Source organism: Orcinus orca, chromosome 5 (genome assembly GCF_937001465.1).
Source record: "Orcinus orca chromosome 5, mOrcOrc1.1, whole genome shotgun sequence".
Lineage (NCBI taxonomy): Eukaryota > Metazoa > Chordata > Mammalia > Artiodactyla > Delphinidae > Orcinus > Orcinus orca.
Genome location: NC_064563.1, coordinates 53507322 through 53533522, shown reverse-complemented (window position 1 = coordinate 53533522; position 26201 = coordinate 53507322). Strand labels below are relative to the sequence as shown.

The 26201-nt window shown below is 42.6% G+C and overlaps 1 protein-coding gene across 2 annotated transcripts in view; it reads left to right on the top strand.

Moving 5' to 3' along the window:
• Nucleotides 1–26201, top strand: part of SLC7A14 (solute carrier family 7 member 14) — a 123649-nt gene that overhangs the window by 31399 nt on the left and 66049 nt on the right. The window contains exon 2 of one of the 2 annotated variants that reach the window (XM_004270559.3): nucleotides 20399–20855. In XM_004270559.3, the coding sequence (XP_004270607.2) occupies nucleotides 20552–20855 (304 nt within the window). In that variant the 5' untranslated portion in view covers nucleotides 20399–20551. Of the gene's footprint in view, nucleotides 1–20143; nucleotides 20856–26201 lie in introns of those variants that run through there. The other variant, XM_049709781.1, reaches the window with a different exon arrangement.

The window sequence follows — 26201 nt, the reverse complement described above, 5'->3', positions numbered from 1 at the left end:
CAAATGCCCCACTGGACAAACATACAGGTGAAAAACCTGTTGACAATTGTCTGAGCCCAGAACATAATACCATTTTACATGGAAATACTATGCATAAATTTTATATATGCCATAAAGACAGGCATACAGATCAATGGAACAGAATTGAGAGCCCAGAATTAAACCCTTACATTTATGGGCAAATGATTTTGACAAGGGTATCAAGACAACTCAATGAGGAAAGTATAGTCTTTTCAACAAATGGTGCCAGGGCAGCTGGATATCCGTATATAAAAGAATCTTATCTCAAACCATATACAAAAATTAACTCAGAATGGATCAAAAAAAGACCTAAATGTAAGAGTTAAGACTATAAAAGTCTTAGACAAAAACATAAGTATAAATGTTCATGACCTTGGATTAGGCAATAGTTTCTTAGATATGACACCAAAAGCATAAGGAATAAAAGAAAAAATAAATTAGACTACATCAAACCCAAAATTTTTGCATTGTAAATGATACCATCAAGAAAGTAAAAGGACAGTCCACAGGATAGGAGGAAATATTTGCAAATTATATATCTGATAAAGATCTAGTATTCCGAATATATAAAGAATTCTTAGGTCTCAATAATAAAAAGACAAATATTCAATTTTAAAATGGACAAAGGATTTGAGTAGACATTTCTCTAAAGGAGATATGCAAACAGATAATAAGCACATGAAAAGATGTGCATTAGTTATTAAGGAAATGCAAATCAAAACCACAATGAAATATCAATTTATACTCGCTAGGATGGTGGTAGTAAAAAAGATGGACAGGGTCTTCTTCCCTGGTGGCTCAGTGGTTGAGAGTCCGTCTGCTGATGCAGGGGACATAGGTTCGTGCCCCGGTCCGGGAAGGTCCCACATGCCGCGGAGCACCTGGGCCCGTGAGCCATGGCCGCTAAGCCTGCGTGTCCGGAGACTGTGCTCCGCAACAGGAGAGGCCACAACAATGAGAGGCCCGTGTACCGCAAAAAAAAAAAAAAAAAAGATGGACTATAACAAGTACTGATGAAGATGTGGAGAAACTGGAAACTTCCTATGTGCTGGTGGGAAAGTAGAATGCTGCTGCTGCCTTGAAACACAGTCTGGCAGTTCCTCAAAATGTTAAACATAGAGTTGCCATATGACCCAGCAATTCCACTCCTAGTATATACCCAACAGACTTGAAAGCATATGTCCAGACAAAAATTTGTGCACAAATGTTCACAGCAACATTATTCATAATAGCCAAAAAGTGTAAACAACCAAAATGGCATCAACCAATGAGTGGATAAACAAAATGTGGTATATCCATACCATGGACTATCATTCAACCACAAAAATAAATGAAGTTCTGATACATGATACAACATGGATGAACTCTGAAAACATTATAAGTGAAATTTATGACACAAAAGGCCACATATATTATTGCATTTATATGAAATACTTGAAAAAGGCAAATCCATAGAGACAGAAGGTAGATTCGTGGTTTCCAGGAGTTGGGGGAAGAGGCAATGAGGAGTTACTGCTCATGGGTATGTGTTTCTTTTGGGGGTGATAAAATGTTCTGAAATTAGACAACTGTGATGGGTATGCAACTAAAACCACTGAATCATACATTTTAAAAATGAATTGTATGACAGGTGAGTTATACCTCAATTTAAAAAATTTATATGTGCTGAATTTTTCAGAAAGGCAACTAACATACAAATCAAGGGCAAGTGGTATTAGGTTTAATTTGGAAGTTTTCAGAAAATCGCTTCACTCACAAACCCTCATCGGTAGTATCTGGATCACCAACAGCCCACAACTTTGTTACCTGTGGCTGCTGAGATCACCCTGGGCACAGATGCAAGTGTGCTTCATTATACTGTGCTTGAGCATTTACAGTTTGAAGAGCATTTTTATTATAAATTAATTGCCTTCTAGTTCTTCATACTATGAGGGCATTATATTGATTTTTCTTAAATAATGTTTGTGGGTTAATTATATTACCTATGAATTTCATGTCAGTATAGGAATGGGTATGATTCCCCATCACATTAATAATGTAATGTGTGCTATAAAAAAGCTGGCACTGAGGCTAACAGAATTGAGGACCTTGACCTATTTTCAAATCAACCCCTCATTACACACATACCCAGTCACAACCATCATTTAATTATAACCCAAGATCTTCCTCTTTTCTTCATTGAAGCCTTCACCCATTAGGCCTCTGCCCTTGCAATTAAAAGATTTCCTGCAAAAAGCTTAAATTGCTTTTCTATCTTTGCTCTCATTCAGACTCCCCATGTGGGTTTGGGGTAAGGTGATTTTTCCTGATTGATCTACATATGCTTTCTCCCCTGCTCATGTTTTAAAGTATAGTGTGGAAGTGACCACAGGCACCATTGTTTATTCTCAAAGGATGCAATCTTCATGTCACTGTTCAAGCCAAGTGCCCCTCTGTAGGATGGACAGGTGGGGATAACTGTTAGTATTCTTAATTTCTGAGATCCTAAATAAGTGTCACATTGGGGACATTTAAACAAATTTCCTCAGCTCTGGCTGAGTATAAAACCTGTAGAGGAACAGCCTGGAGAGGCAGAGAAGGGACAGAAAGCCAATGTCCAAATCTGGACCTAAGCTGTGTCATCATTAACAAGTCACTTTATGTCTCTAAACCTCTTTTTTTCATTTTTAGTTTAGGGATATTAATGGCTTACTTCCTGCCTTACGGACTTACGACAATTGAATGTGAAAATATTTACAAAGTGTTTTGCAAGGAATGTCAACTCATGTATCCATTCCTGTGTTGCCAGAAGTCCTGGCTTGGTGCTGGGGACACTACAGTGCCCAAGACAGACACAGCTCTGCCTTCATGGAACTCAGAGACTAAAAGGGACAAACTCTAATGAATAATGACACAATTAATTCATTTACTCCATGGAGTGTTCAAAAGGAGAAGTGTGGGGTGCTATAACAGCTTATAGAGGTGAGGGATAGGACCAAACTCATTCATAGATCAGAAATGATGCTCAGGTGAGGCCTGGGGGTCAGTAGGAGCAACCTAACCAGAAGTTTCAAGAGTCTGGTCTGTGATTTTGTTTAAAATACGGATTCTTAGACCCCACTCCCAGAGATGTGGAAAAGCCTGAGGAGCTGTGTTTGTGCTTTTGGTTTTTTGAGTTTCCTGGGTGATTTCTCATGTGCAGCCAGATGTGGGAACAACTGACCTCAGCAAAGAGTGGGGAGGATCAAAGCAGGTAAATAGAACAGCTACTGCAAAGGCCCAGAGGTGGGATTGAGTCTTGCTGCTAGATGCAGACCAACTGCACAGGCAGAGGCATTTTCTGAAAGCTTCTAAGAAATGCAGAATCTCGGGCCCCATCTCAGACCTACCGAGGCACAAACTGCATTTTAACAAGATGCCCAGGTGATATTTACATACATGTATGTACCCAGGAGCACTGGGTAGGAGAAGGCAAGAACTCTGGCTTATATATCTTGGTATTGTTAGCACCCAGTACACATTAGACACTCTGTAAATGCAGCCTGAATCAAGTTTTACTGATGCAAATTTTTATTTTATGGGAACTGCCAATTTCAGAAGCTGTTAATACTGGCGGGAAATGGGTACAGGCATATGATACTGAGGAGTGTGTAAAGTGCCACAATCTTTTGAAAGGACAATCTGGCAAAGGCACCAGAACGTAAAAGATGCATACCTAATTAACTTGGCAACTCCACTTCTAGGAACTTAGGGTAAGGGATTATATGGAAATGTCTGCAAAATATATGTCCACTGTGGCATTGCTTATGAGAGGAAAATAATGAGAAGAGCTTCAATTTCTATTAAAAGAAGATTAAACTAATTGTTGAATATAGATGTTCCTCTATGATGGAATTACATCCCAAGAAACCCATCATAGTCAAAAATGCATTTAATACACCTAACCTACCAAAAATCACAGCTTAGCCTAGCGTAGCTTAAATGTGCTCAGAACACTAGACTTCCCTGGTGGCACGGTGGTTAAGAATCCGCCTGCCAGTGCAGGGAACACGGGTTCGTGCCCTGGTCCGGGAAGATCCCACATGCCGCAGAGCAACTAAGCCTGTGCGCCACAACTACTGAGCCTGCGCTCTAGAGCCCGCGAGCCACAACTACTGAAGCCCGTGTGCCACAACTACTGAAGCCCGTGCACCTAGAGCCCATGCTCTGCAACAAGAGGAGCCACCACAATGAGAAGCCCGTGCACCTCAACGAAGAGTAACCCCCACTCACCACAACTAGGGAAAGCCCGTGTGCAGCAACGAAGACCCAACACAGCCAAAAAAAAAAAAGTGCTCAGAACCCTTATATTAGCCCACAGTTGGGCAAAATCATCTAACACAAAGCCTAGTTTGTTATAAAGTGCTGAATATCTCATGTAATTTATTGAGTACTGTACTAAAAGTGAAAAATAGAATGGTTATGTGGGTTCAGAATGGTTGTAAGTGTATCAGTTGTTTACACAGCGGCTGACTGCCACTGCCCAGCATCAAGAGACAGTGTTGTACCACATACCGCTAACCCAGGAAAAGATCAAAATTCAAAAGTTGAAGTATGATTTCTACTGAACGTGTATCGCTTTCACACCATCATAAGTCAAACCATTGTAAGTTGGGGAATGTCTGTACACATAAAATGAGCAAATCTTTGCAGCTCTTTAAAATGATGTACATCTACATTAACCGTCTCGATATCTCTGATACACTAAGTGAAAGAAGATCATAAAATAGTGTCTCAATTTTGTAAAAATATATACATATGTGTGCATGCATGTGTGTGTGGTTAAAAAGAAATAGTAGTAGTTTTAACTTTCTTTTTTAGATCTCTCTAAATTGAAATTATAATAGGTATATATTGTTTTGTTTCCAGGAGATGGAAAATATTATCACATTCATAAAAGAAAACAAAACCCTCCACTTCAGAAAGTGGAACCGACTCTATCTGGCTTGTTGAGGCACCGCAGGAGATAGAAGAAGGAGCAGGACAGGGTTCTGATGTCCTGAGGTTGCTAGTTGCTCCATCCAGGGTCTTAGTGCATTGGAATCACCAGGGATCCCCCCATATCACTGATGCCAGGTTCCCAACTCGACCAATTAAATAGAAATCTCTTGGGAGTGGAACTGGCTATTGTTAGTTTTTGAAGCTCCCCAGGTGACTCAAATTGTTCTAAAAGATTCTAAGGCTGAGAATGTCTGGGGGTCTAACATGAAAGGCCAGGGAGATCTGTGTATCATCCACCTGCATGTGGTTTTATTCATGGTGCTACAGCTCTCACCAACAATACTAGTTCAAGTCCAGCCTTTAGGCAGAAAAAAATGATTTGACAAGTAAAAGCCTGAACCAAATCACCTTCTAGAGCCAGCTGAGTATCAGTGTGAGGGGGCCCCCCTCTGATTGCTTTATTGGTGGACACACCAGGAAACAGCATGGTTTGACAGTGGAATTGCTCCCGGAGGTGGCTTGGAGGTCTGACTGGGAATAGAAAAAGCTTCTGTTTCAAAGGACAATGCTAGATTTCATATCTTGAGAAGTTATAAAATGCCTTATCCCTTTCTCCTTCTCTATTTGCACTACCACGTGAATTTGTTCCCTCTAAAGAAGTCAGTGGAAATGAGGACACTAATTGACGTCATCGCTCTGAATTTTTAAGTACCATCAGGTTGGCTGTAGTTGCATAACTCAGTCATCATTTGAGATCCACCGAGTCCAGGGTATGTCACAGGGGAACAGGAAGCAGCAAGGAGACTCAAACACAGATGCCCTTCCTCCCCGTACCTCAATGTCCTAAAAGAGTCCTCCTCAGTCTCTTCTCAAGCTGCTTTCCAACGAACTCCTACTTTCCAGGTCATTGGAAATACTGGCTTGCCCCTCCCCACCAGGAAACATTAGATTCTGCCTCCTGTCTGGGAGTTGGATGAGTCTTGTCTCCAGATAAGACAGCGATCGCATTTTGTGATCAGATGGGCAGACTGTTATCTGAAGAAGTCACAGCATTTCTTCTCTTCTGGTGCCAGAAAGGATTGCCTGGGTGCTTGAGACCTGGGTGCACTAGTATTTGAATTTGGGCTTTCTTTATTGAATAGAGTTCTGTTTTCTCTGTTCATGCCCAATAGTTAAAGTGGGGTTTCCTATTCACATAAGTCTTAAGTCACTAAGGTAACGTAGAGGAAGGCAAATCAATGAAATGTTATTAGTTATTGAGAGGTTACTGGGTACAAGACACGGTGCTTGGCTCACCATGGGTCAACATAAAGTTGGTTTATTCAAAACTATGCTTTAGAAACATGACTGTCTCCCAAATCATACATGATTGTCTATCTTTTCTTTAATAATACTATTAGCTAATGGGAACCTAATCGAAAGAAGTTTTTGTTCTGTTTTGTTTTGGGGTGTTTTTCTTCGTGGGTGGGTGAGGAGTTCAAATTAAAGAGCAAAGCTGGAGGTTAATATAACTTTAGTACTTTTAACCAAAGGCTGTTTTGATTTAGGGGCATATATTTTGTTACCAATGGTAAAAGAATTAGGGGGGGTTGAAAGGAGGAATAACCAAGAAGAAAGAGACAACAAAATAATAATTTGAGGTAAGTCCTTACGAATGTTAAGAAGGAGTACACTACTTATTACCAAGCTGCTCCAGTTTAGTCAGTGAAACTCTGCAGGGCCATGCCACACCCCCCAAACACGTAGCATGATGTTCTGTCTCAAAGTGCCGTTCTACTGTTACGGCATTAATAATGAAGGAAGGGAAAGAGAGACTCTTTGATAAGGGTGGAGGAAGAAAGATAGGCTTTCTGATCCGGTCTGGAAAGAGATGAAGAGCCAGGAGAGTGGATGGGGGTCAGAGGCGGGGGTGTATCTCTGGTGACCGCAGCACGTGGTTTTAGAGGCTGGCGGCCTGGCTCTTCCACGTTCCGGCTTCAGAACCTCGGATAAATCCTCAGCTTTACTGACACTCACTGTCCTTTTCTGGAAAGGATACCACCACCTTTCTGATGTTTTTTGGAAGTTATTAAACACAGGTTCTACAGCTATGTTTTCCAGTATGATAGCCACTAACCACATGTGGCTATCTAAATTTAAATCATTAAAATGAAATAAAACTTTAAATTCAGTTCTTCAGCTGTACTAGCCACATTTCAAACGCCCAACAGCCACGTGAGGTTATAGCTACCATACCAGACATCACAAAGAACACTTCACCACCACAGGACTCTGCTGGACATTGCTGCTCTAGATGGGCCACTGCTCTGGAGATACAAATCCTGGGTTCAAATCCCATAACTGCCACTTAGTAGCTGTGCCACTTTGAATAAATGCCTTAACTGTTCTGTACCTCAGTTTCCTCATCTTTCATTTAGAGATGGTTAAAAATAAATCTCCCTCACAGGGCTGTTGTAAGAATTACATATATATATATATAAAAATCAGTTACAATTGTGCCTGGTACATAGTAAGCATCATATAAGTGGTGCTATTCTATAAGTGAATTGTTACCCAAGATAGGATATGGGCAGCATCTGGCACATAGAAGGAGATGGGCAAATATTTCTACCTGACATGTGATGAACAGAAAAAGCAGAGAGGGAAGACCCTCTTTTTTAAGCACTATGACTTGCATTTTAGACATATAACCATATGACCTCCCCGTTTTTAGCCTCACAATAAAAGACTCTCTTTTTTGTCTATTTTACCCTATATCCATTTGCAACAGAATGAAATCCAGAGTTCCAAATAACAAGGGGGCTGTTTTAATCCTTTTATGTGTCCCAAGGGGAGCTCACCCCTTTTTACTTGGAGATTTTCACTAACTAAATAGGATGGGGTCCTAGTCAGATGCAAACCACAGACAGGAAGGAATTACACTCTCAGCCCTTGCCTATGACAGGTGAGACCAATTAAGTGTTCTCAATACCTGGCTCTGAACACAGAGGCTCATTTGTTGGGATACTCATCAGTTGTCAAAATATGACACAGAGTTTGACCCACCCTACCCGGCTTGGTGCTAGAGAGACTGTACTTCTTTATGTATCTCACTGATGCAGAATATAGTGAAATGGGTCTTCTGGGGCTGGGTCTGAACACCAGACACCATGGTCTTCTCTTCTGGGGCAGACAGAGAAGAGAGTAGGTCACATCTGGGCTGGCGTCTTCCGGGGAAAGGGGAGAGGTCAAAGGCTCCAGGGCAGCAGGTCCACCAGCCTAGCTTGGAAAAGGGACTTTACACTTTCTACCAAGCTTCAGATCTCAGAGAGGGCAACAGTCTCAGACACATCAGTTCCAAGTACAGGTCAAGGTGCATGGATGACCAATAGCCCAGATGGACCTGAAAGTTTGTAAACCATCTAATCCTCTACCTCAAGGAATATTTTTATTCTTGTTTATATTTGTTAAGTAGATTCTCCCATTTCTTTGTCATGTTGAATGAAAGGGTGTCTTTTCCCCTTCTAAATCATTCTTTCAGCCAAGACATTCCAGCTTCGTGGCATAATGGTTTCTTGATGTTGACTCACACTGACCAATACATGGTTACTTGTAAATATCATTCTATGATTCCATTTAACAGTAGACCCCATATTAAGGACTAAAAATGTACCAGCAGTGAAGATCTTCTCGAGGATGCGTTCTTCCTTTTAAAATCCCATTACACTAAAGAAGAAGAAAATCACAATAGCTTATTCCTAATAGGAGGTCACCATCAAGCTTGCACACTACTACGCTCAACCCATGGCTCTCACTGCTGTAAGATGAAATAAGAGTGTTTGAGGAGGACGTGAACAACAGTGTTGAATGCCTCTGACAGGCCAAGGGAGGGAGATGAGGGCTAGAATGTGTCCATTGGATTTAGCAACACAGAAGCCACTGATTATTTCAGCAATGCACTTTTGGTGGCAGGGAACATACAGAAGGCAGAACAGAGGAGGCCAACGACTGACAAGATATGAAGAAGTGGAGACAGCCTGGAGGACAATAGCTAAAGTGTGGCAATACCTAAAGAGGGCACGGCAGTTTGGGGGAGGAGGGGTGTTTTTACTTGTTTCTTTTGTAAGATGAAACTATCGAGAATAATTCGAATTCTTAGAACAGTCCAAGAAATTATCAGAATTAGCTGCCTTTGGGGGATGGGGGATAGTCAACCTGGAAAGAAAGAAAACCAATCTAAGAGAAGCCAGGGTCATAGGACTGAGGTATTTGCTTTGGGGGCAGATCCTATCTTCCTGTATTGGCCTGAGCTTTGTGTGGCAACTGGGAGAACCCTGACTCCAGGCTCCTGGTAATTCCAATCTGCTGTATAAGGATGATTCTGTAACCAAGTCGGAGCTTTCCTTGGAAATTCTCTGAAAATTCTATCTCCAAAGTGAAAAGAGTGATAATGATAATATTGGCTAATCTAATTCCATGAGGGAAACAGATCCTAAAACAGTTCCCCATAATGGAGATGCATGGAGACATAACTACAAAAACCAAGGATATATCTTCATTGCCAGGAACAGGAGCAGGCTGTTTTGATTTTCAATTAAACATTTTTTCCTGATTTAAAAAAAAGATACATGCTGACCACAGAAAAGATGAAAATAGAAATCATTCCTAATTCTACCACCTACTGATCCCTCCTTTTAACATTTTAACACTCTGCCTTCAGAAGAGAATGAAATTAAATCGTACACTGTACAGTTTATATCCTTTATTATTGTTATAGTTGTTTTAAATTAATATATTCTGAGTAATTTGTTATGTCATTAAGTATTATTTTAGAACAATATTTTATTGGATGCTTAAAATTTTATTCTCTGAATGCCTCATAATCCATTTAACTCTGTCCCTATTTTTGGCATTTACATTGTTTCCAATTTTTACCACTATAAATGATACTGCAATGGCCCTTGAAAAAAAAAAAAGAACTTTTTTGCACCTGATTATTTTCACATGATAGATTTATTTTCCAAAAACATTTATGTCAGTTCACACTCCCACCGTCAGTGTACTGAAGTATCATTTCTTTGACCCATTTCTTTGATCCATATTATTGAATATTTGTATTTGCATTAACAGTTGCTATTTAATGTGCTCTATGAGCAATACATTTGAATTCAAGAACTTGCAGTTTACAAAAATTTTAACTCAACAGCTTGGAAGCAAGCACTTTTAAGTCAAATAGCTTGTAGGTTGTAAATTCATTTAAAAGTCCCCAAATGGAATCTGGCACTCCTCTGTGAGTTAAGTGCTGTTGGCATTGAAATGTGCTCTCCCAGTTTTCAGATTTCCTAATGAACAGACATGCGGATAGTCAGGAAAGAAACCTGCCTCCAGAGAGGAGGTCTCTGGGCTGTGGATCCAGAGTATACCCCAAGGGCCTGCAGATCCACGAACCCTGAGTGGGTGCTATCTTCCAAGTAGACTCAGAAGCTAGAAATGAACAGTATACCCACAGGGCGAAGTTATCTCCATTTTTCAAAAACATATTAAATTCCAGGCTGTCAAAGTGCTCAACTATTTTCCTCCCAGATGAAGGAAAAAAAAAAAAAAGCAATGAAGCAAACTAAAAATTATACCTTCTCTTCTATGGTGCATACTCTATAATGTATGAGATATTTACTGCTCTGATTGGGTAAAAGGCTGTTTGAAGTCTCCAAGGAGCTATTGTACATGAACCATCTATACCAAAAAGTACACCTGTAACCTTAATTAGATGTTAATGTTTTAATGTTAAATTTTTCTTTTTTTTTGCGGTACGCAGGCCTCTCACTGTTGTGGCCTCTCCCGTTGCGGAGCACAGGCTCCGGATGCGCAGGCTCAGCGGCCATGGCTCACGGGCCCAGCCTCTCCGCGGCATGTGGGATCTTCCCGGACCGGGGCACGAACCCGTGTCCCCTGCATTGGCAGGCGGACTCTCAACCACTGCGCCACCAGGGAAGCCCATGTTAAATATTTTAATATTGTGGATTTTTAATTCAGTCTTCCCTTGACTTAATTAATATTAAAGGATCAAAAACACAGAAATATAATTTATTTATAACTAGGTAATATAGATAATTTGGTTTTCCAAAGGGATTTGTGAAGGCAGTCAACGAGTTTAATCATTTGTAAAATCTGAGACTTGAATTAATGGTTTCTGAGGTTTTGTGTTCTTTGATGTTATGCACAAAGGGTACTCAACAAAGGAAGTCATCTTACACTGTAATAGATGTCTCAAGAGAACACGGATTATTACAAACTCCTATTGTAAATTATATCTTTTATAAAGAAATATTTTATGCCAAATATTCTTTTTAGCTGTGGAAAAATCTTCATTCTACAAACAACTGTTGATTACCTACTGTTTGCCAGTCCCTGCTATGGTCCCTGGGGATTCGAGAAAGACCGACACAGACAAATCCATACCTTCAAGAGGTTTACAGTCTAGAGAAAGGATACAGACAATGAAAACATAACTAAATAAATGTCAAGTAGGGATAAATTACTCAAAAATAAATGGATGGATAAATACATAAGTAGAGGACAGAAAGACAGATAGAGAGATAGACGACAGAACTTGAGAGAAAGAGTCTGAAAGACCAGGGCTACTTTTAGCCCAGATGATCCTGGAGGGCTTCTCTCTGCAGAGGTGACATTTCAGCTAAGACTGGAATCAGGAGAAAAAGAAAGCCATGCAAAGACCTGAGATAGGAAATTCCAGGTAGGGGAAATAAGTGCAAAGGCCCTGAAGCAACAGAGAATTTAGTGTGTTTCAAGAACGGAGAGGAGGTCAGTGGACCAAAAGGGAGGGTGGCAGGCAATGAACTCTGAGAGGAAGTAGACACCAGGCCGCTTACGGCCCTATAGGCCATTGTAAGGAACTTGGATTTTATTTTCTTTCCAAGACAAAACCATCTGGGGGGCTTTAAAGAGATCCAGGCCTTCAGGTGTATAACAATCTGTGGCAAGACACAACTTAACATATGCTGAGTTGGGGGAAATCAGAGAAGAGGAGCCCCAAGTGGTTAACATACATTTAATGACAGATGAGATATGAGCTGAGAGCCAAAAGAACATGAAAATATGGATAGATTTGGGGAGGCAAAGAAGCAAGAAGCAAAGGCTAAGAAGTAAAATCTTGGTAGTCAGTGTTTACTTCGTCGTCAGGCCTGTCTTCCTGGCCAGCCTGGGAGCTCCGAGAACAAGGGGGGCATCTTCCTCCTCTTTCTGTCTCTGCATCTTGCACACACGATGCCAGACATTTAGTAGGTGCTCTGAACCCATTAAAGCAGATGATGTGTATTGAAAACAGTACAAACCCAGAGTAAAGAGGCGTTGGGTATGTGGCGTCAGGCTTTGCTGAGAACCGAAAGTTCATGAGGCGTGTATAATAACCTACATCGATAAAATTAAGATCTGTCCACTTGTCTGTTTATTGTTCTATCACATACAAGCGGCCATTATCAAGATTTGAAGGATCTGCTTGAAATTATCTGACTTAAAATGCAGACTCTTTAGAATAGTAGAAATTTCCTTTGGGGGCACTGGAAGGAATCTCAGAGACAAGAATCTACAGAATAACTGAATCAAAGTACAAAGAGGCCTGGCTATGGGTTAAGACACAGTGAATAGGGAACACAAAAGGAGTTTCAAATATGGGCTCCAACCCCAAAGGCACAAAGGTATCCAAATTGCAGTTATGGATTTGTGAGGGAGCTTCTCATGTGGGCAACTCTATTTAGCATATGCAGGGAGAGAAGCTGCAGGGATGTATCTACTTAAGGATTTTCCTGGGCGATACTGAGGAAGCCAGCTGGTTAATAATGAAAAGTGTTGATTAGACTCCTACAAGACTCTTGCTTCTCCAAATTAGGATGAAGGAATTCCCACTGAAGCCAAGTCAATAGGAAAAGTTTTGAGGAACATTAAACACCCTCAGCTCCTTTAAAGGAACATTACCACATAGACAACTAGGTAAATGCCTTGTTTTCCTTTGGGGATCACCCCAAGCCTGGCATGACTGTGATATCATACAAAGAAAATGGAGGTAGCTCTGTCCACCTTCTTAAATATGGAGCAGTAGGAAGAGCACTGGCGTGACGTCAGGGGGAGGAAGGAGGGGAAGATGATGTCAGGTGGGGATATCCTCCCTGCCTGGGTGTTGGAGGAGAAAGTGACATATATATATATATATATATATATATATATATATATATATATATATATATATATATATGTATGTACACACAACTGAATCACTTTGCTGTACACCTGAAACTAAGACAACGTTGTAAATCAATTTAAAAGAATAAATGTATATTTTAAAATATGTATCAGAAAAAAGATAGATGTCATTGTTTTAACATATTGAAATTTAAGACTGCTTATTACTGCAGCAAAAGCTGATTAACACAGTCAATAACTTTTTAGAAACAGAAAAAGAAATAGCAAGCTTTGTAAAGGAAGCCAAAATGGTACCACCTCTTTTGCATAGCTATTCAGTTGTCATAGATTCAAACTCTCCTTTAAAAAACATTCCAAGCAAAACAAAGCCAGCTGTGTCTGAGATCTCAATCAAACACTTAGCAAAGACATAATTGGGAAGGTTGGCAATCTGAAAATCAGGAACCCTGGTTTTAAAGCCAGTTGTACATCTGAGTGAATTTGTCAGGCACCAGCATTGTATGATTTAGGAGGTTCATGCGTGTGCGCGCGCACACTCTCTCTCACACACACACACACACACACACACACACACACACACACACACACGGCCAGACTGATCAAAAACATCTCCCTTACCACTCTTTTATGGTTCAAAAATGTCACCATGATAAACGGCAGCCTGCCCAAGAAGTACAAATCAGAATGTGATTGATCTAGAAGCCATACCATGTGAGACACTGCTGATCACTGAAGAAATTGAAGATGTTTAGTCTGGGGAAGATAAGACTCCAAGAGACATGTTAGTTGCCTTCAAAAACTTGAAGACTTTCCTATAAACAGATTAGCCCTGTTAATCAGTACAGATACAGAGAACAAAACTGGGGACAACAGGAGAAATTTACCAGGACATAGATCTCAATTCAATTTACTAGGGTGTTCTGTTCGGACGCCGCAGACCCTGGGATTCACATATATCTGACCTGTGTCTGGCCACCCCGTGTAAAATCATAGTGACTGATAGGCAAGTGACTCCACAGTTGGGATACGAACTTAGAGCCATAAGTGGCAAGTTTGGAAGAAACAGAAGAGCAACAGAAGCCAGGACCTCAGCAGAGAATCTGCCATCAAAGGCTCCGGCTAAGTGAGCCACCGTAAGCCACAAGCAAGAAAGTCAAAAGGAGGTCGTGCTTTCAGGGGTAGGGTGGTGACTACAGGTGAATCCACCGTGCCCTAGCCACCTTTGTGTGTGTGCATTTGGGGCAGAAAAGTCAAGGGTGTAAAGGAATGAGAGCAGATATAACATCCAAAGGTCCAAGCAAATCGGCTGAGGATACCCCTTTAGATAACAAAACACGGGAAAGGAGAAAGCCCTTCCCTAAAAGCATGAAAAAGGCAAGCATGGACACCTAGGAGTGAAATACCAGGGTGTACAGTCTGCAGCCACAGAATCCAGGGGAGCTTCAGCAGAGAAGAGCCCTGGTTAAGGGCTGGGCAGCAGGCCAAGGACCCTCTTAGAGCTGCCTAGGGAGGTGGGAGGGGGTGTCAGCAGTCAGGGACAAAAAGACCTGGTCATCGGCCAGAGGAGGCTGATGCTAGCAGGCTGCCACTTCCTGGCAGTCATGTATGCCAGACACTGTGCTAAAAGCTCCACACACATTAACTCCTTCACTCCTAACTAGCCCTGTGAGCTAGTTAGCGCCCTTATTTTCCCATTTTATAGATGGCAAAACTGAAGCATGGAGAGGCTCTTAGCGAGTAAGGGCAGAGCCAGACTTTGAACCCAGGGGACCTGGCTCCTGAATTAGGTTCTTAACCAGGAGCCAGGAGCTCAGCCCAGAGGAGAAGCAGCGGGGCTGGTGGGGAGGAGGGCTAGCACACGACACAAGGTACAGGAGTTGGGGGCGGGGCCTCAGAAGGCTCCTTCAGATCCTGCAGTCACCTGGAAGGGCTCATCAAACCTGGCACTCTCAACTGCAACCTCCTTTTGCCTAGGGACATCGATTAGAAGAAGTTTGTTGCAATCCTAACTGTTCAACCACGTGAAGGGGCAGCTTCCACCAGCCAATGTTCCTGCTGCTCCAGATGTTCCAGCAAAGGCTGGACACCAGCTCATGGGAAGTGTCAGGAAGGGATTTTTGTAATCCCTTAGCGTATTTGCAAAATCAGGCAGGAATGATTTGAGGCTGTTTACTGTTTTGTTAGCCTTCGTTTCCTTCCTGTCTTCGCCTCCGAACGCAGGCTCCAACCTAATTCAACAATCCTACCTAGACGGTGAACTTCCAAGCCATAATTATTTTCATCCTCACACAAACCTGTTCTTTCTGTCATTATACTTGGAGCCCACAGAACCCTCAAGCATGTCGGCAAACACCACAATGATGACTCCCTTCTCCCAGGGGCCCTGCAAGCCTTCCTTAGCTATAGCTGTGAAGTATTTTGAGAAACTTGAATTAAAGTGCTAGAGAAAGCACAACACACATTTATTGCTCATCTTGGAAAGACAACAGCAATAAGCTTCCAAAACTCTCTTTGATTAACATAATCTGGGGGTAATGAATATGGATATTGTCAATAGTCACTTAGAAGCATGTTTTCTTTTGTACATTTTGTTCTCTCCAGTAAATTTCCAACCAAGAAAGGAAATGCCCCAAGCCCCTGTTTGCATCAATAAAGCAAGCACTCAGAGGAATTACATGGAGGGAATGGAGCCAGGAAGGAATTCTACCACCTTCAACTTTTATTCTAGTTGATTCTCTGTGTTTTCACCATGATTTCTAATTATCTACCAAAGTGAAACTGTCACGTCCCTAACCAGCCTGGTTCTTTTCTCAGTGTCTCTGTGACAGTTTCTGATGAAGGGCTGATCAGGACAAATATCCCAAAGGGTATCTCCAGATCCACAGTCACCACCTGCAGAAGACTGCTGCTGAAAGGCCCAGTTACCTGCCCAGGAAGAGAAACAGGAAGTACCTGTTGGCCTTGGGACCCCACGTGGAAAATGGCAATGGGTCAGTCAAAGTTGTCCAGAGAAAGAGAACCAATAGGATTTATACAGATACATATGAGGGGATTTCTTACATGAGGAATTGGCTCACATGTTATGGAGGCTAAGAAGTCCCATGATCAGCTGTCTGCAACCCGGAGAACCAGGAAAGCTGGTGGTATCATTCAGTCTGAGTCGGAAGGCCTGAAAATCGGGAGGGGCAGGTGGTGTGAGTCCCGGTTTGAGTCTGAAAGCTCAAGAACCAGAAGCACCAGTGTCCGAGGAGAGGGGAAGATGGGTATCTCAGCTCAAGCAGAATCAGTGAATTCACTCTTCCTCTGCCTTTTTGTTCTATTCAGGCCCTCAACGGATCAGATGATGCCCACCCATGCTGACGAGGGGATCTTCTCTACTCAGTCCACCGATTCAGATGCTAATCTCTTCCAGAGACACTCTCACAGACACACCCAGAAATAATGTTTCACCAGCTATTTAGCATCACTTAGCCCAGTCAGGTTGACAAGTAAAATTAACCATCACAGGCAGTATCTGGTTTTCTACACCAGCACGTTAGTCATTACTCACAGAGCAGTGGACCCTAACCCTGCTGTGCTAGAATCACCTGGGGAGCTCTAAGGATCTAAGGAATCCCTATATTTAGGCCACACCTCAGACCAATCAAATTGGGATTTCTGGGGCTGAGGCCAGGCACCATTGTTCCTGAAAGATCCCCAGGTAATTCCCCTGTGCAGCCAAGTTGGAGAACCATGGCTGCCCTCAGCAGCAGGTCCACACCTCACTCCCCTCTGTACTGACACATCTGTCCTGGCACTGACTCATCATCGGGCATGAGTCTTCAGTTAACTGCGCAGCAGCTGCAATGAGCCTTTAAAAATGTAAATCATATCATGGTGCCCACCTGAATAAAACCCTCCCATGGCTTCTCATGGCTCTTAGAGTAAACACAAACCCCTTGTCTTGGCTTGAGAGACGCTCAGCAGTCTGACCCTGTGCCCCTCAGGCAGGAAAGCCAGGAATAACAGCTTGGCAAGTGGAGCCAAGGCCCAGCTCTGCACTTATGGGCTCCATGACTTTGGAGAAGTTACTGGACCTCCCCGGCCTTCTCTGCCTCACTTGTAAATGCAGATTTAACAAGTTGACACATGTAAAGCTCTCACGTGGTACCTGAATCCTCCTCGTCACACTGTCCCAGTGTCACTCAGTTCCCAGAGCAGGCCACCCCGTCTCCCCTCTGGCCCAGCTCTGCAAGACCCTCTCCCCTGACACCTGGCATGACCAGCTGCTTCCCGTCACTCAGGAGCCAATGCTGTGACCACAGAGACCCTCTCGCCCCTTCATCACCCTGTCTGACTTCCTTTATAGCCTGTATTCATTTGCTAGGGCTGCTATAACAAAGTATCACAAACTGCAAGGCTTAAATAACAGAAATTTATTGTCTCACAGTTCTGGAAGTCTGAGATCAAGGTGTCAGCAGGGTTGGTCCCTTCTGAGGGCTGTGAGGAAGGATCTGTTGCAGGGCTCTTTCCTAGCTTCTGGTGGTTTGCTGGCAATCCTTGGTGTTCCCTAGCTTGCAGATGCATCACCCTGATCTCTGCCTTCATCTTCACAGCTCGTTCTCCCTGTGTGTGTGGCTCTGTGTCCAAATTTCCTCTTTTTATAAGGACACCAGTTGTATTGGGTTAGGGCCCCATCCTACTGCAATGTGACTTCATCTTAGTTAATTATTCAGGACATCTGCAACGACTCTATTTCCAAATAAGGTCACGTTCTGAGGTACTGAGGATTAGAGCTTCAACATATAAATTTTGGGGGGACACTACAACATACCCCTTATCCCTCTCTAGAATGATCTGGTTTTTATTTTTCTATCTGTGTGTTGAATTGTCTTATCTATCTTCACTGAATGTTATTGTTGATACTGTCTGATTTTTCTGCAATGGCCATGCTATATACATTTGTAATATGAAAAATAAGTAAAGACAAGGTTTTCAGAAAAAAAAAAAAAAAAAAAAACCTTCTCCCTTGCATTGTGATTTGGGTGACCATCATCTCCAGTTCTAGACTGGAAACTCCACGAGAACAGGGACCGTGTCTTTGCATCCCTGAGCCTAACATCATGCCTGGCACATAACGGATGCTCAGTACATGCTGGCTGGGTTGAAATTAAATAGATATGTACATTGATTTCCCCACAAGAGCTCAAGAGCTCCAGTAGAGCAGTTGTTCTTGCAGCCTTCCTGGTATACATTTTCTCACAAATCTGGAAATCTTAAAAAAAAAAAATGCTGGCACTCTAGGCTTTTGAATGACTCTGGTATATACAGTGGCACTATCTAAATGTACTGATATCTAAGATGTCAAGAATTAACACACAGCAGGAAGCAAGGCTGCCAAATTTAGGAGGAAATTAAACCAGTAGGTCCATCACCCAACCCCTGTGAGCCAAACTGCTACATTTCACCTGATTCTTCTAATTAGGTTGTATCTACAAAGCTTTTAGAAGTGGACAAGTGTTACATTAAGTGTTAAGTCATATTAATTAATAATATGGGTAGATTACACGGGCTGGAACTTGCTGTAAATGTAAATGTCCTAGGCTTATCAGCACAGTACTTGGAATCAATGTTCCAGATATACTTTAAAAATTCTTTATAGAATTTTATGAAGCTTCTGGCTTCCAAAGAAAGTAACTTCATATAATCTTGGCATTTTCTAATTGACAAAACTTTAGAAATCATCTAGTACGATAATTCTCAAGTCTATCAGACCCAGCACCTCTTTTTTGTAATACATGTCTTGATACACCCCTCTTTAATATCCTAAAGCAAAATTGATGGGTAACCTGCTTGTATATAACATATTTCAGTATTTAAACGCTCAGGCAAGTACAGCTGTCATCATGAGATGCTTGCACTATATGAAAAAGTACTGTAAACGTGCCAGTTTCAAATGGCAGGCTGGTACAGGTGTGCTGAATGGGTGATGCAGCACCATGGGTTGCACTGAAAGGGTGTCTTGGTTTTCTAAAACAGTGATGAACTCCACTTAAGTTCAAAACTAAAGAATTTACAATCTTCCTTCAATTTATTCTATAATTGCCTTCCTGGAAAAGTCAAGGTACTTGTCTATTAAAACCATCCAAAATAATCTCATGTGCTTATATGTAAAACAGAGTTAGGTTTTAGCTTCAGATCATCATAACCAGAATTTTCACCTACAAGAATGTCCGGGGCTTCCCTGGTGGCGCAGTGGTTAAGAATCTGCCTGCCAATGCAGGGGACATGGGTTTGATCCCTGGTCCGGAAAGATCCCACATGCCGCGGAGCAACTAAGCGCGTGCGCCACAACTACTGAAGCCTGCGTGCCTAGAGCCCGTGCTCCGCAACAAGAGAAGCCACTGCAATGAGAAGCCCACGCACCGCAATGAAGAGTAGCCCCCGCTCACCACAACCAGAGAAAAGCCTGTGCGCAGCAACGAAGACCCAACGCAGCCAAAAATAAAATTAATTAATTAAAAAAAAAATGTCCGATATCTGAAAATGGTATGACACCATCCCACGCGTTTAACATCTCTGGGGCCCACCAACCAAATGCCATGAACACTCCCCCTACCCCAACCTCTGAGAGCAAAAAATTTCTCAAAACATTTTCATTTCATTTGAGAACAAAGTTCGAAGACAATCCCGTGGGGTGGCACTGCCCCTCTTGAGAGTCACAGATCCAATTTTACATCCTTATATAGAAAATGAGGATTTGTGTCCCCAGAGATTATGCCCAAGGATCACAGACCAAGTCTTGGCACAGCCAGGTAAGAAGCACTTAGAGTCTGACAGAAGAGCATTCTCCACAGGCCAGGCATTGTCTTAAGCTCTTTTTAGACAAACACTAATTTAATTCTCACATCGACACAAGGCAGGAGGCTTGATTATCCCCACTATGCAGTAGAAACTGAAGCACAGAGACATGAAGTAACATTTCTAAGTTCCCAGAACCGTAAGTAGCAGAGCCCTGACTCAGACCACCCTCTTCATAACCACTATGCCACACAGTGCAAACTACGGACTGTCATTTAGGACTGGAGGCAAGACAAAGGGGGAAATGCAACCCTCCTGCATTATAAAAACACAGGTTAGATCAGTTCTACCAGTTCAGTACACTGACCTCCATCAATGCCTTCAAGCCATAGTTTGTTTCCCACTTGGTCTCATCTTCCTTTTTCTTGTGTTTTTCCTGCAGACATTCATTCCCAGGAGAAGTCTGCCCTGGGGACCTCTCGACCTTTCCTAAAAGGGAGATCCCTGGTCACTAGATGAGTTCCAGAAGCATCCACTAAGGCTTCTGCAGCCCTCTGCCATCAGTTGATCTTCACCACAACCCATCTCGCTCAGGATGAGTGGCTTCCTCGCCTCCCTGGACCCCCGGCGAGTGCAGTGGGGGGCTGCCTGGTACGCCATGCACTCCAGGATCCTGCGCACCAAACCGGTGGAGTCCATGCTAGAGGGAACTGGGGCCACCACAGCACATGGCACCAAGCTAGCCCAGGTGCTCACCACCGTGGACCTCATCTCACTCGGAGTTGGCAGCTGCGTGGGCACTGGGATGTACGTGGTATCTGGCCTGGTGGCCAAGGAAATGGCAGGACCCGGCGTCATCGTGTCCTTCATCATTGCAGCCGTTGCATCCATATTGTCGGGTAAGCATCTTGTGCAGGCGCAGGCCTGTGGAGAGTGTGCCTGCAGGCCTGTTACTGTTCGTCCCGCTCTCCTAGAGTATTTAGTGGTGAGATGAGCAAAGTGGTCATCATGCCCCCTTTTTGCCTTGACTATCAGGGAGTTCAGCGCTAGGTTTGGGCTCATTGTAGTAGCTTCCTTTTTCTTTGGTTTTTCGATCCAAATAAATATTCTGGTGCCTAGCCATTGCCCAACTTCTCATTCCCTGTCATGTCCTAATGGCTCTATTTTTATTCTGTCTCCCTTTCAGGAGAAGAAAGGTCAGTTCTTTCGTGGGGGGTGGATAGAGCCAGGATATAAATAATAAATACTGGATCGGCAGAGTAGCAAAATGACAAGTCAGTAAATCTGATATGATTGGGATTTTATGAGCCTCAAACTGGCACTGTGATCTCCAAGCAGGAGGAAAGCAAGCTAGGAAATAAAGCCATCGTGAGAATCACAAAGCACCATCTGCCACAGCACTGCAACAGACTGATGTTCTGCAGAGGTAGCTCAGCCAGCGCCTTCTCTCTCCTTGAGAAAGAATCATAAAACGCGTTTGCTTTTTTTAATGAAGTACCAGGACTTACACGTTGATAGTTTGTGAAATAGCTCTATTTCCTTTTTCTCCTTCCTCCTCTTCTCTTGAGTTGGAATCCACAGTATCTTCCCAGATGCTGGGGATGGGTCAATGGATACCTTGAAAAAGAAAGAAAAGGAAAACTTACTGCTTCTTGATGGTTATACTGCAAAAGCATGAGGCTTTGCGGGGTTTGGGATTGGCAGATCACGTGGGTCAACTCATGTCTTGGCAGTGAATGTTGTGGCCTCTTCAAATGTTTCTGGAGAAGTAAAGATGCTAACCTACACTGGGAGTTCTGTGTACTAATGCACACCATCACAAGAAGGGTCTACGTTAGTATCGTACATCCAGACTAAACAGTCTCCATCCATGTGGGATGCACAGACTAGGGAAACGCCATCAGAAAGTGCACTGTTTATATCTGACATCGTTTTAATGTGATGAGGAAAATATTTCCAGGACCGATTTGATTTATCTCCTGTCATGCCTTATATCCTTGTTGGTCTTACCACTATCTTTTCCTGAAGTCATTCTCTAATATGCATGAATATCCTAATATTTGAGATTCCTGCAGAATAGAGGAGTTTTTCCTTATACATGAATAAATTCTGTGGATGCTTGAAATTCTATTAATATTAACCTGATTGCAATCATTTTCAAACTTGTTTGGCAAGGAAATTATTTGGGGGAAGGTGCCAGATTCTTACACACCATAAATTTATAAATCTAAAAATGTTAGCACATAGAACAGAAGAGCAGTGGTAAGACAAAAGGCAGGCATGTAACCAGGGAGTCCTACAGAGGACGTAGGGCAGACGGTTCAGAGTCCTGCCTGGTCAATGCAGACTGCACAGTCTCCTCTAGATCCCATCCTATTAAGGCCCAGTCCCCCAAACCATGACAATTCCCACAAATGAATCCTTCCTTCCTATCCTTCAAGGTGCTTCACTACATTTAGAAATTAGAACAAGGCCCAGTCACATTCTAGTAGCCTGTCCCCCTGACAGCGTGCTCATGGGCGCTGTGTAACCTAGACTGGGGCTATGGAGGGAGTATTTACACCACAGAAATTTGCAAATGCTACAAATCAGAGTTTGTTTGTTTGCTGTTTGTTTTCAGAGAGTGAGTTGTTAAACTTTTACCAGCACATCACTGAACCAGCTCCACCGAAGGCTCCAGTACTGGCCAGTAATTGGTGCCTTCACCACGGCACCAGGCACCAAAAGAAAGCCCTGCTTCTGTCCCAGTAGGGATGCCCCTCTCTGCACATGGTCTCGTCCATAACACTTCTCTACACTTTGTAACTGACATCTCCCAGCTGAGGCCAGCCAGAATCCTCCTAGAGCCCCCAGCCAGGGACAGGACCAAAATAACTGTGCCAAAGTTAGCATTTTTATATCAGGTTTCTTCAACCAGGCCTCTCACTCTATGATCCTTTGCCATTAAACCAAGGAAAGTCTCCCTCCACCCTCTTCTTTCCACTCCCCCACCATCATCTCCATATAGCTTCTCTCTGGACCAAACTTCCCACTGCTTCTCCATATCTGCATCTATCTTCAGCAATAACTGCTGCTTGGTTGCAAGAGTAGAATAAAGAAAACGTTGGGATTGACTAGATTTAGCTTTTCCTAGGCAGAGAGAGAGGGGGAAAAAAGCCATGGGGCTAGGAATACTAGAAAAGGAAGAGGAACTACTGCTGGACCACACAACTTAGGTTGGATGAGAAGGGAAGTGAGAACATGAAGGTAGTGGTGATTTTCGAGAAGTGGTAGGATCGATGAAGACTGGTGTTCTCAATGAGGTCAGGAAATCACTGAAGTAAAAACACCAAGAAAGTGAATTAGAAGACAGAAGTGAAGTTGAAGAGTAGGATGCTTGAAATTAAGATTTCAGAGTGGTAAAGTAATCAGTAACGATAACTTTAGACTTGGAACCTGCCTCAGCCACTGACCAGCTGTGAGACTCTGAGCAAGTTCCATAACTTCTCTGAGCCTCAGTTTCTCCACCCTGAAAATGGTGACAATAATACCTACTTCATAGAGCTGTTGTAAAGACTAAATGAGGTATCTGTAAAATGCCCATACAACACCTGGCACGTAGCACCTATTAAGTGGTTATTATTATTTTGTGCCAAACCCTATATTAGGAGTTTGCCATACATCATCACGTTTAAGATTCATAATATCTCTTCAAAGTAGGTTTTATTATCTCCAGTTTTACATATGAGGAAACTGAAGTTTAAATAACAGAAACTAGATTTGAATGTATTACGCCAGCAATATCTCTCAACCCTGACTATGAACTTAAATTGGGGAATTTGCTTCTGAATAATGGATTGGGGAAGGGAGGCTCAGCTTTACTGAGTTATAAGTACATACAGTAAAGTTGACCCTTTTAAATATACAATTCTATGAGTTTTGACCAATACATACAATTGTGTAACCTCCACTACAATCAAGATACAGAAGAGTTCCATCACCCCCCAAATAATTCCTTCATGTTACCTCTTTGTGATTTTCCCCTCCTGCCACCCCCAACCCCAGGCAACCAGAGACGTTTTCTGTCTCTATACTTTCGTCTTTTCCAGAATGTTATATAAATGGACTCATTCAGTATGTAACCTTTTGAGTTTAGTTTCTTTCACTTAGTATGATGCATCTAAGATTCATTCATGTTGTGTGTTATCAATGAGACATTACGCTTTATTTCTGAGTAGTATCCCACCATATGGATATTCCACAGTTTGTTTTTTTTCTTTTCAATTTATTTTATTTTTTATTTTTATTTTCTGGCTGTGTTGGGTCTTCGTTGCTGCGCACAGGCTTTTTCTAGTTGCGGTGAGCGACGGCTACTCTTTGTTGCTGTGCGCGGGCTTCTCATTGCGGTGGCTTCTCTTGTTGCAGAGCAGGGGCTCTAGGCATGAGGGTTTCAGTAGTTGTGGCAGGCGGGCTCAGTAGTTGTGGCTGGCGGGCTCTAGAGCACAGGCTCAGTAGTTGCGGCGCACAGGCTTAGTTGCTCCACGGCATGTGGGATCTTCCCACACCAGGGATCAAACCCGTGTCCCCTGCATTGGCAGGTGGATTCTTAACCACTGCGCCACCAGGGAAAGCCCCACACAGTTTATTCATTTACTAGTTGAAGGACAACTGGGTTGATCCAGTCTGGGACCATTATGAATTAAGCCATTATAAATATCTTTGTACAGGTTTTTGTGTGAACACAAGTTGTCATTTCTCTTGAGTAAATACCTAGGAGTGGAATTGCTGGGTTTTGTGGCAAGTATATGTTTAACTTTATAATGAACTGCCAGACATTTTCCCAAAGTAGCTATCTTATTTTTGATTCTCACCAGCTATACATGAGAGTTCCAGCTGCTCTGTTCTTTGCCAGCACTAAGAATTGTCAGGTGTGTTTTTTTGTGGTTGTTTTGTTTGTTTGCCATTTTGGACGGGGTATAGTGATATTTCAGTACAGTTGAAATTTGCATTTCCCTAATTACGAATATTTTGAGCATCTTTTTATGTATTTATTTGCCATGCAAATATATTCTTTGGTAAAGTGTTCACATATTTTTTTCATTATTTAATTGGAGTCTTCATTTTCTTATTAACTTTTAAGACTTCTTTATATATTTTGGATACAAGTTCTTTATTAGATATATGGTTTTGCAAATATTTTCTCTCAGTTTGTGACTCATTTTAAAATTTTCTTTTAACTTCTGTTTATTCCTTTTTTAAAATACCGATGCTCAGGCTCTACGCCCTAGAGATTCTAATTCAGTTAGACTGGGGTAGAGCCCAGGAACTGGCATTTAAAAAAAATTCCCCAGGGAATTCTAATGTGCAGCCAGGGTTAAGGACTACTCCACTATAGCAACCAGGAGCTACCTCTGGAATAGCCATGACCTACAAGAAGAGGAATTGTATGTTAAGATAGGAACTACTTGGCCAGCAGATTCTTAAGAGACTTTTGCCCTTGTGGCATCATCTCCCATGAGATGCAAACCAGCTTATAACATGAAGCAAATCTAAGAGAGAGAGCCACTTTCTCTATAATTTGACAAGACCCAAAGTTACAAAAACTTCCCAGGGACTTCCCTGGTGGCGCAATGGTTAAGAATCCGCCTACCAATGCAGGGAACACGGGTTCAATCCCTGGTCCGGGAAGATGCCACATGCCGCGAAGCAACTAAGCCCCATGCACCACAAAAACTGAGCTCTGTGCTCTAGAGCCCGTGCGCCACAACTACTGAAGCCCACGCGCCTAGAGCCTGTGCTCCACGACAAGAGGAGCCACCGCAATGAGAAGCCCGCACACTGCAACCAAGAGTAGCCCCCGCTCGCCACAACTAGAGAAAAGCTTGCGTGTAGCAACAAAGACCCAACGCAGCCAAAAATATATAAAATTTAAAAAAGAAAAAAAACTTCCCAGGCTCCTCCTACGGTTCCTGCCCCAACACCATAACTGCCCACAGCCCTATCACAGGTAGAGGGAAATTTATCAGAGGAAGCAGCTTGTGCTGTAACCTTTACCCTTGTCCAAAAGGTCTTATCTACTCTTGAATAGCTCAGCAGCCCACAACCAGACCCCGCGCCCATGCCAAACCTTAAAACCCTTTTGTATATACCAGACTGTATAAACCAGATAGGGGAAACAGTTTTTCTTCCTGGTTCCCACTGACAGCTTTGTTGCAAGATGAGGGATGGAAGGAGGGTAGTTTATAGAGGTTCTCTAGTTCACTGGC